Below are 18,061 nucleotides of genomic sequence, written 5' to 3' on the forward strand. Positions count from 1 at the left end.
TGACACACAGCTCAAAAACATCTTACCCATATTGAAATCTTAGCATTGTAATTTCTACTCTGTTTTCATCTTCTTACCCTCTATTCTTCATGTGGTTATTAGCAATATTGCTGATGGGAGCAGTCGAAGAATCAGTGTGCTGACATTCATATCGAAAACTATCTTTTATTTTTATCTCCTGTTTACACTTTATAACTGGATAAAGGCTTTAAAGGGCTACTTAGCTTCTTGTTACCCTTTTGAGTGGCACATGGAATAACTGGTTACAAAAATGAACAACTTTCTGTGTTGAAAAAGAACACAATTTACAAAATCCGATGTTTTTTCTTATCTTTTTTCTCAGTTCCTATTTACAGTGAACTTAGGTAACATCAGTGATGAAGTTTCATGTCTAGTGCATGCCGTTTCAGTAATACACAATGTTTTCAAAATCTGGTAAATAGAATAGAAATGTCCCTCTCAGTTTTTGATTTATAAGCAAAATATCATAATGATACAGACAGTATATAAAATGAGAAACTAAAATTTCCAAAAATGAAAGCATTGGAGGCACTATTCATCAGTAAACATGAAGCAAATGAATCATCCTCAGGCAGCCATGCATTCATTAATAAACAACTAATCATTAAACCTTAGAAAACAATTCTTCCCATTTTCAATCAATTTTGTTGAGAGCCAACATATTCCAACTTCCAACATGTTGATAACGTTTGATTGTGTAGAAACCTGTATTTGCACTTTAACTGTGCGTAACTTCCGGGTAATCGAATGCAAAATACAAAAGCAACGATTCTGCAACTACAAAACTCAGTAACACTCAATTACCTGTCTTTGTCATTTTTTTGATGCTAACAATTACACACACCAATAAGCACCTGGATGATACAGTAAAATGAACACAATTTTAGTCGTTTAGTGTTTTGTCATTTTGATCAAAATATTGAAATAAACAACATATAAAAAAAAGTAATAATAATAAAAAAAAATAATACAAATCTGGCATTTGTCCATTTATATAAAAAAAAAAATACTCTAACAATATGCTGTAACTAAAGCTTCTAATCTCATATAACTGTATGTTGCAAATGCTTTTTCAAGCACCATTTCTGATAAACCGTCTGATGCCTGTCTGCAGTCAGGTCATTATTCATCATTGAACTCCTTCAAATCTCCTGTGTCTGAAACATAAGTTGGAATGTGTTTTAATGCACAAATATAGTCAGACATTAGCAAAGCTAGAGGATTGAGACAATGATTGAGACAATTATATACTGGAACATTATAGAAAACTGTTTTTAGGATATTACCAATTTATGATCCAATCTTTTTACTAGACCACTATAACAAGTTTTATTTACCTACACCAGCTCTATTTTGCATATATCTATAAACCTACACATACTATGTAGTTCAGTAAACTGGTTGCAGCGGTCCAGGTCCTTTATTTATTTTGTTTTTTTTGTAACTATAAAATGTGTGTGAGTTTGAGGGCCTATACATTATTTGGGCAGCTTCTCAGAGTAAAGCAAACTGTATTTTGTTTTACCTTTGTCAGTTAAGTCAGGTCTTTCCTCAGATGTAGCTGCAGTGCTGTCGTCTGATTGCTGCATACAAAAACGTTACTTTAAAATTCATTTTTTCAATTCATTTCATTTTGTCAAGATTTACATAAAGAAATTATAATAATTGGGCAACATCTAATAAACCTTTTCATGGAACGTCTCTGCTGGCTTCTCTTCAAAGTGAGATTGTTTTTTGCACATTCTGGATGGATCCTTGGACTTGCTTGACTGTCTGTTTTCTGAAGAACAAAACGAATACTGTAAAACGCTGTAAATCTTTTACCTGGACATTTCAGGGATGGTCCCTGGGACTCACCGTGGTGGGTTATTTTGTGGTTTCGATAGCGATATTTCTGAATGAAGCCTATATTACACTGGTTGCACCAGTAAGGCCTTTCATCTACAAAAGCAAAAGGAAACTGATACTAAGTAAACTTGAAATAAACAACAGTGTGTTTTGACAGGAATAAATGCATCAATTATTTTAACTGACCTGTGTGAGTGTATTCATGTCTGCGAAGGTGGTAGTGACTGCAGAAGGTGGCGCTGCAGTGCTGGCAAGTATGAGGTTTTGAGCTCTGTGACATGCTCTTTGCATCATCTGAATGGCTGTCCATTACCCTCATTGGCTTTTTTGGAAACAGATACAAATTCTGATCAGTGAAATCAGCGTTCCAATTCATCCCAAATGTGTTCAATAGGATTGAGGTTAGACCACTATAGCAGGCCATTCAAGATATTTCACTTCAACCCATGTAAACTGTATGTTTATGGAGTTCACTTTGGGCACAGGGGCATTGTCATTCTGGACCAGGTTTAGGCCAACTAGTTCAAGTGAAGGGAAATGTAACACTTCTACATCCAAAGACATCCTATAAAACTATGTGCCTTTAACATTGTAGTAACAGTTTGGATAAGAATTATATACAGGCAAAAAAAAAAAAAAAAAGTGTCCTAATACTTTTGTACAAATGTTTTACATGTTTGTACATATTTCTATTAAAACTAAATGTTTTCACTGTGTGAATTCTGCATTTGTACTTGAACAGAACATTGTGGGTCTTAAGCACTGTTATTCAACAGAAGCAAAAGGGGAGAAACTATGCAAGAAGAAGGTTATAAAAAATGAAAAAATATAATGAACTGATTAAACATTGCTAAGAAAATGTATGAAGTGAATTTAAAGTGGCTGAATGAGTCATGGTTCTATGTGGTATCTTGCTCGAAACATGTCAAAAAAGCTTTACGTATAGTGTAAACACAGCTGGCTTATGAGCTGAAACATTTCTGCCAATAATTATTTTACCAGCTGTTAATATGCTGGTCTATATATGGTCTTATACTAAATAGCTTTTATTTTGCAATAGAAAATGTGGCAGCAGATCAGTAACTTGGTAGGTAAAGTTCATAACAACAAATTTTGATGTTGCAAAAACAGTTCAAAACAATTTGAGGACAGTTGAAGTAGGAATCCAGAAAAAAGAACGTATGACAGACAGACATGAAGACAGACAGTTACTGGTAGAAAGATAAATGACAAATAGAAGACAGAAGTAGTGTGTGCCTGCTACTACTGGTAGGTAGTACTGATAGAAAGAAGGAGAATGTGTAGCATTGATAGAGCAGAATGTAAAGTGAGATGTGCATGTTACAGATACGCAAGTACAAAAGTTTGAGCCCAGAATATTCAAAGTCAGACACTGAATTCTGTCAATGTTCAAGAGTTTTTTTATTTTATAATCATTATTTAATTTTTTTTACATTATTTATATTTGGCGGATGATCTTATCCAAAGTGACTTCTTAAAGCAGCAGTAATGGCAGATTTGTGATCCTGAGATTTGAAAAGTCAGAATAGCCTGAGTTTGGTGAATAAAGGTTTAGTAGTTTTTATAGTCTCCATGTTTTCTACATTTAAATCAATGGAAATTTCATCCAATGTTCATAATTTGGTTTAGTTAGAAAAGTCATCGTATACAAAGTCAGAACAGACTGAAGGACAAGTAGCAGTTTAAAATTTTTGGGTTGAAGAATAATAATAAGCTTCAACAGCAGCACAGAATGGATGTCAAAACAATGTAATAAAAAAAAAAAAAACGCATATAAGGCATCATCTTTAAACTTGTTGTGAAAATATAGCTTCCATGTCTTCAATATTAATGCAAGCATGTAATAACTAGGATATGGTTTACCTGAGCTTGAATTCGAGAGCTTCTCCTCCTGTTTTCTACTCTGTGTAAGCTTTGGCTGCTTGGCTGCTGTTCAGCGGCAGTTTTCTTGTCCTCTTTCTCGCTAGTTACAGTCTGATCGTAGGCCGGAGAACTGCCCACATGGTCGTTCCTGTCCAAGCTGGTGTCTGGACTAAGATAACTATGTGATCCAAGATCAGCAAATAGCTGTTCACTAACTATCCCCACATCTTCACAGGGAGAACCTGAAGATGTTGTTGCACTGTGACCAGTGTCTGAAACATGGCTGCACTCAGATTCAGGATTAGGATTATCCTGTTTGGCTCTGCATTGGCTCTTATTTAAATTAGGATCACTTTCTTGATTAACTGGTAGAAGATCTTCACTTGAAGTTATACTCATCCCCACATCTCTGTGCAAGAGGTTTCCTTCGCTCAGCAGAAGATCCAGCAACTGTTTCCTTTCCTTTGACTTCTTGTCATAACTAAGGGCCTTCACCACCTCAGGTTCTGTAGCATGTGCTGAGAGGAGATGCTGTGTCATGTGCATGGAAGGTTTCTTACAATACACACAGTATTGTTTTTTCTTTAGCTTTAATGTAGCTTTTCCTTTGCTGCTTTTCGAACTGGTCCAGACATCAGATATTTGTAAACCATACTTCATCTCAGGAATTTGAGAAGTGACTGGCAAAGCTTCTCTCTCTTCTGTTGATGTCTGCTGTGGAAAGAATATATAAGATTAAGCTGAGAAAGTAGGAAAACATTAGCGGATAATTTTGCAACCTGTGAGTTTGTGGTACAGGTGTCTATCAATGAGTGCAGAAGAAGATTAAACTGCACTCGTGAAATGGTTACAGAGAACAAAGACCAGATATAAGCGCAGGATTTTTCTTCTTTTGATAGCAATAGGTGATTTTCAAGACGATCAAGTATTATGCAATGAATCACCAATTGATGTGTAATAAGATACTCCAGTCATAATTCTGCCTGATTCACAATTCAGTAAAAATCCTGGAATATTCTCAAAAAGATTATGATTTTATTCATTTTTTATTTATTTTTAATAAAAAGTCAAACGAGGAGTTTCATTTTAACTGGGAATGAAGCTGCAAAGTTAGGGATTGGTGGGATGGTGTGGTCTGAAAGTGTGGTTGTGCAACAATACGGCTTATAACGTGAATCCGCCATTATCGATCACTTCACAAGTGCAGATGATTCCCAGTTATTTTTTGAAATAATGCGATCATGTGACCTGCATGCGCACTGTATGCAGATTGGTATATTGTTCAAACAGTGCCATTGCATTCGATGCATAACCAACAGAATGCCATGGTTAAAAATGCCACTTTTCTTTCAAACTTTATGACCATTCAGATTCTTTTTGTAGCACCCTTAAAGTGTTTAGGGTGCTTTTTACTTGTCACATGTACATTACAGCACAGTCAATTCTTTCTTAGCATATCCGAGCAATGTTAGGAAGGATGGGGTCAGAGGGCAGGTTCAGCCATGATACAGTAGCTTTGGAGCACAGACGGTTAAGGGCTTTGCTAAAGGGCCTAAGAGTGGCAGCTTGGTGATACTGGGGCTTGAAGCCCTGCCCTTTTGATCACTTACCTAGAGCCTAAACCACTGAGCTACCACTTCCCTGAAAATACCAGCTGCACTATTACTGACCACACATTATGCCCAAGTCATTCTCTATGAAAACAAAAAATAATTCTCAAAATTAATACAATTGTACATTTTATTTACACATAATTTCTCATTACACTATTACATTAGTTAGTACCTTTAGATTACCCCAATAACCCTGGCACACTGCAGTCCATACCAAAACCCTTCAAATAAAACAACGGAGTACACGAACAAACCTTATTTATTTAAGATACACAATAAACAATTAACACAGTAAGTGTACCTGTAAGGGGTCACTTTGTCGTCTTCTCTTTGTATCCCTGCTCCAAGTGTCTTGTCTCCTCTTTGAACCTGTACAATTACCACCCTCATTTATGTCATCTCTTATTTGACCTTCTGAATCGAATAGCTTTTTTGCTGCACTGTACGTTTCTGTAGGAATTTGAGTTGGAATTAGATGACAGTGTGATTCAGTGTCAGGGGCTCTGTGTTCATCTTTTCCACAAACTTGAACATTTTGAGTTTTCTGTGACTCAATGCTATAAATGTTTGCATCTAGACATTCTGTTGACTCTAAATGGGGATGACTTTGGGCGTTCTGCTCTGATATAAGTTCTGCCATCACTACGGCGGTTCTCTCTGGTTCTCTAGTATCAGAGCCAAAGTGTTGCTTCAAGTCCAAAGTTGGTGTAGTAGTCCAGTCTGATTTTAGATCAGTGGTAGGTTGGGAGTCACTGCTCTCAGTAAATATATGGCTCACTTCTTGAGGGATAACATCATTTCCTCTGCAATCTGATGTTTGCGTAGAAAAGGTTTGTAAATCTTGATTAGTGTGTTGTAGATCAGAGCTCATTGTGTCTAAGAGACTAAGCCTGTTTTCAGGTTCCAAAGTGGACTGGTTTTGTTTTCCTGAAATGGCTTTTGCTGTAAGTGGGAGATCTGTTATTTTTTGGTTCTCAACCAGAACATGATGTACTGTGCTGGGGCAAGATTCCTGAAGCGGAGCACAGGAATACTCCAGTGCACTGTGGAGTGAGTCTAGAATGAGCATTCCAGAGGTTTCTGAATCAAGAATCCTTGTTGCTGTGCTGTTATCAGTGTATAAAATGGACAGGCTCTCTGATCCTTGATCAGGAACTGGGCTTATGTCAGTACTGCCAGTTTGTGAAACAGGAGAAACGTAATATAAATGGTGTGTAGTGTGAGTTTCAGCTTTAAGAGAAGAAAGATTCACTGACTCTGGACTGGTCGGTTGGACAGTATTGCAGGAGGTACCTTTGATGAGATTCCCACATTCAGGATCAAAGGCTTTCTGTGCTAAGCTGGGCCTTGATCTCAGGCTAGTGCTGGAAAGATCTGTACTTCTGCCAGGTTCAGCTAGAATAGATTGTTTGGGTTGTTTCTGCTCACATATTAAAGCATGTTTCCAAAACTGATTTCGCTGATAATACCCCTGACAAAAAATACAATGAACAAGGTCTTCCTCCTGTATGTTCCTTGTAGCATATTCATGTTTCTGTGTTTTCTTGCTGCAAAGAAGGCTCAATAACCTTTTCCTTTCTTCAACTTTGTTGCTAAAATGCAAAGCTTCTAGCACCTTAGGTTCCTTCGGGTGGTCGTGCATGAGATGCAGTTCTATTTTCTTGCTAACTTTCCCACAGTAGCAACAGTGCAGAGCTTTTTTTCCTTTCTTGGATTTTCTGTTCTTTGAGTCCGCTCTGGAACTTCGACTAGTTGCACCAATGTCTGGGCATCCAGATAACTTAGCTGCATTGACATTTACCAGTGTTGAGTCGCTTTTCCCTGAGATTTCAGAGTTGTCTCTCGAATCAGCACTACCTACTTTTGATGTCTTCAGAAAGAAAAAGTTTAAGAGAATAAAAAAAAAAAAAAAATGTATGGATCAATATTGTTTCTGATTAAATATATAAAAGGCTCAAGATATGTTACTTAAAATAACTATAAATGACACATTCAACCCCAGGTCACTGCTTTGTCTTTCTATATGACTAAATATTGCACAATGACAGCTATTTAAATATTTTGCTAGTTTTTGTAGCACTCTTTCCTTTTATGGGGTCGCATACCTGAACTTGGACAACTTGCTGTTTAATCTTTTTTTCATTGTTCTTGACCTTCTTCTTCAGTGTCTTGTAGTCATTTGGCTTCTGGTAGGTCACCGCAGACACAGAGTGCACCCTCATGTGCTTTGTCAAGGAAGCCTCACCAGCGAACTTTAAACCACATGCCAAACATGAACACCACTTCGTCTGACCTGTGGAACTAGGCTCTTCTGTTTGTTGGACAGAATTGGCTGCCATCTCATCTCTGTTGTGAAGCGTACCGTCAAGGTAATTTTGTTCACCAGTCTTTTCTAACATCGTTCCATCTGGGTCACTAGCTGCATGAGAGGAGCCAGGGATGGATCCTGTATCAGACAACCCTTCAGGGAGCGGGTTAGAGATTTTCAAGGGTATTTTTTCTTTCTTCTCATCTGAGTTATCAGACATATTTGCCCACTCATCATCATCACTAACATCTGAGAGAATCATATATCCTGACTCTGTATGAGACACTTGATGTATTGCATTGGAACTTGATTCAAATTCTGGAACTGTTATCAGAGATATGTCAGTTGACTTTCTTTTATCAGAACTACAAGCTTGATCAATGTCATGTTTCTGATATTCGGAGTGGGGTGAAATATTTTTCGCTTTTACAATACCAAACAAACTTGACTTCCCGTAGGTGTGAATTTGACTTCCTGACTGTTGTGATTCTCTATCCATTTTCAGAAGTTCTGGGTCACATGGCACTTTTTGCTGCTTCACATCAAGCAAAGAATACTCTTGGATTTCTACCTGACCCTTCTTTTTGCAAATTTCCGCCTTTCTGTGGTCTGGTGACTCTGTTTCTGAGGTCTGCTGGGCCCCTATACTGACAAGAATCTTTTCAGAGCTGCAAGTATTTTCATGATATTTATGAATGGAACCTATTTTGACATGAACAACAGCTGGATGATCTGTCTCAGTCACTGTGTTTTGGCTGGCGTAAAGGTTTGTGTTTTCAAATGGAGCAAGATGACTCATCACCTGCTCACCTGTAGCAGCATTATTTGTTTCTAAGTCACGCATTTGGTGCAGCTGAATGTCACTAGTTTCCACAGTTATTGGTTTAAAGTCCCCCCATTCAGATGATGCAGAGTGGCTGGATTCGGCTATAACTGGATCAAGAACAATTCTAGGCTGCAAACTAAAATTACTGTCTGATTTTGTGTCAGTTCTTGTAAGAGTTGTGCTGTTAATGGTAGCAGCACCAGATGACTGTAGATGAAGGAGGTTGAATTTTCTGCCAGTGCAAACTGATTGGGGTTGAACGGTTTCCAAAGGCTCTGTAGCACTTGCATGGCCTTGCGACACTGCAGAAGTCTGATTCCTAGTCACTTCGCCTCCTCCATCATTCCCCTTTTCATCATTGCCTTCTACTGCAGGCTGCAGGGAGGAAAGTTGGCAATTAGTAATTCTCAATGAGAGAAGACTTTTAGCCACATACCACTTTAGAATATCACTAAAGTGGTATTTAGTTTATTTGTGTTAAAAAGAACATTTAAAGAATGAAAGAACAAAGTGTTGTGTCAAGGTACTCAAGTGGCAGGTAAAAACAGTTGTTTATTGAGAATGTTTATTTGCAAATAGTGTGTGATGGCAATCGTGTATTAGCCAGTGTAGACTTTCCTGTCTTAAAAAAACTCTAGCAGGATACATGGTTCAATTGGCGAGGTTAGTTTTTCCACTGTTTTAAACACGATTTAAGTGACTTCTATTTAATGTCTGCTATGTTGTGGAACTAATAAATTCCAAAAAACAGATCCACAAAGTCATTGCTTGGACACAGATATTAATGAATCATTTGTAAACAACCACAGGCAGATATCCACCCCCCACCCCCCCTTCAACAACCAAAATAATTTTTTTGCTGCATTTTGTACTAAAACAAGTAAAAAATTAAAATAAGATGCGATCGGCCAAGATCGAACTACTCAATACAGCATTGCTGCTTGAAGACATTCGCAATCTGTATCTGCTTCCTGTCAGTATTCAGTGTTACTGTGAAAACATGTTTCTAAAAATGTAATTAAAATAATTCACATTAACACTGCAACAAAATAGACAATCCTCAGCCCCATGTGTGGGGGACTGCACACCTTCCACAAGGAACAATTGATTTATTTACAAAGGAGGGAAAAAGAAAAAAAAAGCACATTTGCGATTCAGGTCAGTCTGACATGCAGCCTTGTGTTGCCATCATGGGTTTCATCATATATTTTCCTACCTCCTGTTTGTCTGTATCTGGCACTCTGGGTCTTGTCAGGTCAGTGTAAAACTGTTCTTTACGTTGTCGATAGGAGTACGGTTTCTCCCCTGAGTGGATCTGCATGTGCACCATCAGCCGCATTGCTCGCGGAAAGACTTTATCACAAAAGGGACATGGAAATGATGCTTTACCGCCGTCTTTTCCTTTCTGACCTTTTGAATCCTTGGTGGATGAACCCTCCTGCGCGGTCTGAAATTGGCAAAGGAATTTTTGCTTGAACACTGAAAAAAATTAAACAAATCTTCTCATGATATTGCTGAAGAACCCAAATACCTGCCCATCACTTTTCAGGGCCTCGTCATTCGATTTTTGGGGAATGGCCATCAGTGCTTTTCTGTGGCCGAGCATGTGCAAGCTTAACCAGTTCTTTCTAGCATACACTTTGCCACAGTCTTTGCAAACGCATCGGCCACGAGTTGCAGATTCTTCGCTTTTGTCTGCGTCTGTCTGCACATCGGAAGTGTTATCCATATTCTGCAGCAGCTTGAAGCAGAAAAGAAAAAAAAACATGTAGAAAAAGCTCATCTAACATGTACTACACTACACACTTTTGTGTATTATGTTGCAGTTCAACAATAGACACTGGTTTTAGTTCATTCAAATTTTGTAGACTTCTCAGGAATAACAACTGCCAAAGACAAAGTCATTTATTTTAAAATTACATAACATACCACTTCATTTGTAAGCTGGTTCTTTTTCTTCTTTTTGTCAACAAGATTATCCTGTAGTGCCAATGTCTTCTTTTTCTTCTTTTGCTTCTTTTCGATGATGTTTGTTTCCACGAGGCTCTGTCCCCCTTCTTTGTTGTCATTTTGTCCAAATTCGTTCATCATCATGAGCTGTCTCCTGTTCTCCTCCAGAATTCGCTCCTTTTTATGCATCTTTTTGTGGGTCTTCAACCAACCAGCCAGCAAATAAACTTTGCCACACTCTCGACATGGAAATCTCTTTTTTGACTTTTTGACTTCTCCTTTTTGCCCTGAAGAGTCCTCAGGGACCAGGGTCGAGTCCTCTGCAATTTTGTTTGGGATTGTTTCTGTTCTGTTACTGATGCTTTGAGATTCAATACTGATATCTTCAGCATTATTACTGATTATTATTTGGGTTTCTGGGTTTGTAATTAGCTCCGTGGGGATGTTCCTGGGCACAGAAGTCTCGTTGTTCGGTAGTTCGTCTACTAAATCAGAATCTTCGGTTTCTCCTAATGACTGCTCAGTAATTTTCTTTTCCTCACTGCTGCCTTCGGTTGAGGGCTAAACAGAAAACAAAGAGTGAAATATAGGTTTACAAAAATTTTATTTTGAAACATTAGTCAAAACATACTAAATAAGTGTATAAATGTATGTATAAAAAAAGCTATGTTTAATCACTTTTAAATAAACTATGGAGACAAAAGTATTGGGACACCTGACTTTTCCAACCATACGTGGTTCTTCCCCAAACTTCCACAAAGTTGAAGGTACATAGCTGTATAGGATGCATCAAATTATCCCATTCACCTGAACTAAGAGACTTAAATCTGTTCTGGCATGACAATGCCCCTGTGCACAGGCTTAAATGGCTTGATGTACATAAGAAAAAATGTACGAAAAACCAAAACCAACCTGGGTAACGACACGCCGAGACCTTCTTTTGGTAGAATTAGGTAAGATGGCATCAGAAATAATATCACTCTTTTGTTGTTTAATTGTATGACTCCGAATATGTGGTGCGAGCCACCCTTCACGAGCAAAAACCTTATCGCAGTACGGGCACGCAAAAATTTTCTTCAGTACGGGAACTTTGCTGCTTTCAGTAGCTACCTCTTTCCTCGGCTATATGAAGCAAAAATGTAAAACATAAGTCAATAATTAGATGCAAAAAGTTGGACAAACTTGACTTAGGAGACAAATGATGAACAGCATGTTACCTACATTTAATACAATGGAGCAGTATAAGATTAGGATTTTTTTTTGGTTATACAAGAAGAACTAAAAGAAAACTAAAGTGAAAACGTGAAACATTTCAGTATTTTGTGAGAGGAAAATCTGAATAGTTTAGGTTTTACCTCTTCCGTGACTCGAAGAGCGTCCTTCACGTTTTTATTTTGAAGCTGCTTCTTTTTCTGCCGCTTACGTTCTCGTTCGTGTGACTTCAAGTGGAAGGTGAGCCAACAGGAGCGAGCAAAGATCTTCTTGCACTCGGGACACTGAAAAAGCCTCTGACCGATCGCTTTTGCCTTTTCCACCTCAGTTTCGTTGTTCCTTATCGCCTGAAAAAAAAGGAAGTTGAAGGTGGGAGGAGTTACCATGGGTTAATGTTTCTATTCTGTCCTTAAATACAGTTGGTTATACTTAGACGTGTATATATGTTAATTATTGATACATAAATGATTGCTACATTAAATTTAAAGCAACACTCCAGCTGTTCAGCTAATTCAGCTCATACAACTTTACTGTGAAGTAAATACATTTATTTACTTGTTTATTTATAATACAATGACAGAAATACAAAAATGCATTAGAATCAAAGGAAAATGAGTAGAAAAATCTTATGATGTCCCTAAAACTTAAGTGGGGTTCACCTGTGGCAAATTCAATTGATTTGGCATGCTTCAGAAAAAACACAACCATGTGGGTCTAAGACCTATTTGCAAAAATGTCTTTAAATATCATAATTGGACATCGGCCACCCTTCAGTTTTAACACCTTGTTGATAAGAGAGATCACCTTGTTAATGAGAGAGGTCGATGTCCAGAATTGTTCAGCCGACAGAGCTGACAGAAAGGCTACAGTAACTCTGATAAGTCTGCTGTACAACTGTGGTGAGCTGAAACCCATGAGGTGGATAGTTCTAACTCTGACAGCCAAGAACAGAAAGCTGAGGCTGCAGTTGGCACAGACTCACCAAAGTTGAATTGCTGCTGAGGCACACAGATAGTAGGGTCAGAATCCCCCATCAAAATTATGAATCCATGGCGCCAAACTGCCTTGTGCCAACATTCCAGGCTGGTGGAGGTGGCATAATGGTGTGGGGAATGTTATCTTGGCATACTTTGGGCCTGTTTATACCAATCAATCATTGCTTGAATCTTACAACCTATTCAAATATTGTTCCTGATTATGTGCATCCCTTTTTGACTACAATTTACCAACTGGGTTCTTCCAGCATAATGATGCACCATGACACAAAGCAAACAATTTCTTAAACTGGTTAAGTGAGTATGACAATGAGGTCAGTGTTCTTTAGTGAGCTTCTCACATAATCTGCATCCATTACAACAGGAGATTTACAGATTTACAGTTCAGCTGAAGAATCTGTACGAATGCAGTGATGCAATCAATGGATCAACTTGGAGCAAAATCTCAAATAAATGTTTCCAACATCTTACAACATGAATAACAACTGTTTTGAAAGCAAACCCTACCCAGTATCAGTACAGTGCTTCTAATAAAAGTGCATATACACATACATTCATAAATAGCTACAAATACATAACAAAATCTTGGGAACCAAAGCTATAAACATGACAATACTTCATTCTCTCCATAGTCCACTTCGTATTTTACTCTTTTGAATAGAGAATCTGAAAAGGAAAAACACCTCAAAGTAATCAACTACGTATTTATGCCATTATTTTGGGTTTTTTTTTTTTAACAATGAATGACATATTGACACTTTGGTATGAACGGCATGCAGTCTTAATAAAAACAGTAAAAAAGTGTGAAAGTTTCTTACCACTGTACAAATCTCAAGAAGATGCTGCTGCAAAAGCCTCATCAGTTCATGTTGTTCGTCATCACAGTGGTGATTTATTAAGTCCCTCATTTTAAACGTGTATTGTTGAATCCAAGTGGGAAAAAACCCACCAATGCTTTTCATATGCAATACCAACATTTTAAATAATGTACAAATCCAAGTATATAATAATAATATTATTATTATTATTATTATTTATTGGTTATTGATAATAATAATAATAATTATTATTATTTTAATGATTTATTGGTTATTAAAAAATACCTACATTATAACGACATGCCTGCTACTGGATTCTTAATAAAAATGCCCCTTCCTGCAACACTAATGCATTTTTAATGTGTTTTTTTTTTGTTTTTGTTTTTGTAGTGTTCAGGCTTATTACAGACCCTTCTATCATTTCTGTACCTTCGGAAGATGTTGTGATCCACTGTCTGTTGCGTCACGGTCTCCCTGTACATTCTGTTCATCCTGACTGGGAAGTGGCTTTCTGTGGGTCTTCATGTGAACCGCCAGCCGTGATACGTTAGTGAAGGCTTTGTTACACTGCAGGCACTGGGTGGTCTTGGGCTTTTCTCTTCCTTGCTTAGCTTTAAGGCCTACAGGTCTGGCAACACTGGTCTCAGATAGCTTGCTGCTGCTGGTGTGTTCGCTGGTTTCATCTGACACCTCACTTGGCTCCACTTCTGCAGAGGCAGGACCAACATGTTTTGAGACACCGACGTTAGCCGATCCTGTACTCTTCTCTGTCTGTTCTGATGAGTCAGATAGGTCCTCTATGAACTCTCTTGATGTCTACATAAAAATACAAATTATCATGAGTTTTTCAAGACATATTTCTTTTTTTTAAATAACATTTCTATGCACATAGACAGACCATTTGTCTGCTATGGGGATCTAATTATTTGCTAAGGTTTAGTTCATTATAACCAAAGCATAAATGCATTAAAATAAGCATTAATGGACAATATGAATGCATTCACCTTAGAAAGGCCACGGAATTTCTTCTTCCGTTTCTTATCCCCATAAAAGCATGTTTTACGCCTTCGGTATGTATAGGGTCTCTCGCCAGAGTGAACACGCATGTGAAACATCAGTCTCTGCTCCCTTGCAAAGACTTTACCACAGTCTGGGCAGGCAAAAGATCTCCTCTGGCTCCTGTTCCTTGCCATGGTTGACATAGTTGGGTCAAAGTCCAGCGGAGCCATATAGCTTTGTGCTGAGTCCCATACCGTACCATCAGGAATGCCAGCAGCAGCAGAAGCACTGGTACCAGGATGAACCATTTCCATATTGTCAGTGCATACTGATGCAGTGAGACTTGTGTCAGGTCCATATAGCTGGAAATCAGAGGGGTCAATAGGCTCCGTTTTGATAATTAGGGACTCTAGTGCTAATGTGTCTGCCAGGCTAGCTTCACCTGGAACAGAGAAGTCAGTGGGATCTGTGGAGCATACAAAAAAGCAGAATATGCAAATAGTATTACAATTTTATTTATGTTTAATAATTTTGACTTAACACAAAATATGTAACATAAGAGTGTACACTAGGGGGCAGTGTATTATTATCCAAACCAGAATATACAGAAAAATGAGAGTGTACAATCCAAAAACAAATAAAAGTCTGTGTTTCGCTGTAGTAATAATAAATAGATTAGGCAATTAGGCAAGATATGCCTAACTGTGTTTTGAAAAGTGCCGAGAGGAAAAAGAGAAACCGTGTGGGAGCAATTATATACTGAGTTCCAAGAGAGGGACGTAAAGTGTTTCACTAGTATTCAAATCCACTAATATGGAAATCATGGAATGAAAGATGATGTGCACTTGAATTGGTTTTCTGTAATTAAGCTGCAATGCTGAATGCTTAATTTTTACAAGGTGTATGTTAGGAGAAAAGAAGAATGAAATTGTGTGATCGAGGTAAAATGCCTCACAATTTATATTCACATATACCACAATATCAATAGCAGTTCAAACTGATCGGGATTAGAGGTGAATATTTGACATGCTTAATAATGTGTCTGATGTTTCGCATCACTTAGCAAGAAAGCGCTTCTCTCAGATCATTACTCTGAGCAGTAAGATTTGCATTAGTACAAGACAGACTAACTATGGACTAATAGTCTGATCTCTAATATTGTGCAATGTGACTTTTTTAGATAAAATAGTTTTTAATTATTATTATCATTTGGTCATGCTGTTTTATGGTGCAAGCTGTGGCGCACTATATCACCACTAACACGTCGAAAATAGTGGCGCATTTCAATACAGAGCCCCCCTCCTTTAAAGTCCTTTAAACTATATAACATTGTGTTTTCATATATTTCAATATGTAATCATTTGTATTTTGTTCAACATGGGAAACTTACAGCAGAAGCTTACCTGCAGGAACTCATGTATTAACTGTATGCTTATACCTCCTTGTCTGCTTTTATACTTGTAACTAACTGAGTCATTTAGCTTTGTAAAGCTAGATAAACCATTCTTTTCAAACAGTATGCTGTTGAATTTATTCAGCATACACGTTTAAGTTCAAGTTTATTTCTAAAGCTCTTTTCACAATGGACAATACAAGTCGAAAACAAAAAAACAGTCCGTTTACTGAGTCACATCATTGAAAACTGAGATTCAAGCCTGAAGCCTGATTTGCAGTTGAATCTTGAATTTTAATGTGTTTTAATTGTCAGTAAGACTGTATTTTAATTAGTGACCTGTTGTTTAATTAATTCTAATTATGAGTTCTGTAATAGCATTAACGACCATTATGCAGCAAATTAATATTTTTTTAAATAATTGTTTCTGTGGTTTAATATATTTTGAAAATAATCCAATGACTTTAAGAAAGAAAATCCAAAGAGGATTCAAATAAAAAATAATCCTCGTTTGCAACCTAATCATTTTAATGACTATCTGTAATTAAGTAAGTATTTAAACATGACACTTTCTCCTCTGATAAAATTACATATGTTTATATATGTTTAATGAATGCATGCACAAACGGAACGGAAAGAAGAAAAGAAAGACTCAGAAACAAAGTAAGATTTTTGCTAAGATGAAAGAGTCTCCCCAAACAACACAACATATTTATTGCATGTTTATTGCATATTTATTACATAGAGAAAGTGTCTGATGTCTCACCCTGTGACTTACAGAGCCTGCATCCTTAACGATGGTTTATTTCCGGCTTTTGTGCACATACGTAAACATTATTCTCTTAATTTACTTCATATGTCACTCTAGTTTTGCTAAATATCCACCAGTATCATTGTTACTGCTGATGATGAAGCTGTTTCTCCTTTTCCTTCTTTAAAGCTTCAGCAGTCCCTTGTAAGCTGGGTTTTTTTTTTTGCTTTTTAGTGTTATTTTTCATTGTTTTACTGTATTATTAAATTGTATGAGCATATATATATATATATATATATATATATATATATATATATATATATACAAAACTTTCAGGATCTTATTACCTTATCTTATTAGACATTAGATCTTTTAAAAAATCGAATATTTATTTACCTATCTATTTATTTAAGATTAATGTTAATAAGAAAGTGAAAGCTAGAGGAAATAAAGTGAGACAGACAATAGTACTTGTGAATCGACTCATTGCAATGAACCGATACAAATGAACCGACTCCAGTCTGGCACCGTTATTTTGGAGCTAAAACGGCTCTGGATAGCGACAAACAGCAAGAAATTACTTTTTCTGACTTTAATGGGAAGGTGTTTATGCAAGTGAAAACATAAACACTTTCATTAGGTTGGACTAGTGCAGGTTATAGATTACAAAAGGAAGACTGAGCCTCGGAGTGCATCATCCAAAAACCGGAGCATGGTGCAGTAACGGGCTAATAATACCGGAGAATGAGCTAGCTGACTGTGTCCGTATGCTAGCTATGGATCTAAATAATGACTCGGGATATAGAGAAAAATGGGCAAACGTAGTGTATCCACAACCTGAGTGCAAACGCATGGCCCGTAAAAATGGAGAGGGGGAAATGAACCTGAGCTGGCCCCATCCTTATGTTCAGTACCTGGCCAGTCGGTGGGATTTTCACCCTCCATCCACCGGAGCCTCCGTCTAAGGATCTCGTTCTCTTTGCGCGCTCTCACCGTCTCCTCTTCATACTCCAGCACCGTGCCGCCCACCATCTCCATGATCTGCTCCACCGCCGCCATCAGCCGCTCGTTTAGAGCGCGGTGCAAGAGCTGCAGCTTGGTCATTTTTGAGCTTTTGTCCCCAGAATGATGAGCGTTTTAATAATAAAACCGGATATAAAATAATAATAAAAATAATAACTAGCTTGCTATCGTCGCGATAGCGCAGCTCTTCTTCCTACGGCAGTGTAGCGCTCTGCTACAGTGTGCAGCGCCTCAATCTTTATCACCATCTAGCGGACGGAGCCTGGTTGAAAAAAAAATTGTGTGTGTGTGTATATATATATATATATATATATATATATATATATATATATATATATATATATATATATATATATATATATAAATCCCACTGATGCTTGCCTACAAGGCACCAGTCGAGGCGGTGGAATGAACTTCCCC

The 18,061-nt window shown here is 37.5% G+C and overlaps 1 protein-coding gene across 8 annotated transcripts; it reads right to left on the bottom strand.

Annotated features, from left to right (window-relative positions):
- Nucleotides 1–145: 145 nt before the first annotated feature.
- LOC310739989 (uncharacterized protein) lies at nt 146–17,915 on the bottom strand. 8 transcript variants are annotated; one of them, XM_083566296.1, is made up of 16 exons: nt 17,533–17,915; nt 14,480–14,940; nt 13,905–14,291; nt 11,806–12,009; nt 11,363–11,572; nt 10,430–11,011; nt 10,032–10,241; nt 9,717–9,947; nt 7,472–8,875; nt 5,668–7,236; nt 3,754–4,464; nt 2,056–2,191; nt 1,879–1,962; nt 1,707–1,801; nt 1,547–1,604; nt 146–1,172 (listed from the first exon to the last, which is right to left on the bottom strand). In XM_083566296.1, the coding sequence occupies exons 1-16, from the start codon at nt 17,720–17,722 to the stop codon at nt 1,144–1,146; spliced, it is 6,561 nt and encodes a 2,186-aa protein (XP_083422422.1). In that variant the 5' UTR covers nt 17,723–17,915; the 3' UTR covers nt 146–1,143. The 8 variants fall into 8 exon arrangements, with proteins under 8 accessions (XP_083422422.1, XP_083422421.1, XP_083422424.1 ...); XM_083566295.1 differs by having other exon boundaries at nt 3,754–4,467; XM_083566294.1 differs by having other exon boundaries at nt 1,084–1,178.
- Nucleotides 17,916–18,061: the final 146 nt, after the last annotated feature.

The sequence above is a fragment of the Silurus aristotelis genome, assembly GCF_946808225.1.
Source record: "Silurus aristotelis genome assembly, chromosome: 17".
NCBI classification, from domain to species: domain Eukaryota; kingdom Metazoa; phylum Chordata; class Actinopteri; order Siluriformes; family Siluridae; genus Silurus; species Silurus aristotelis.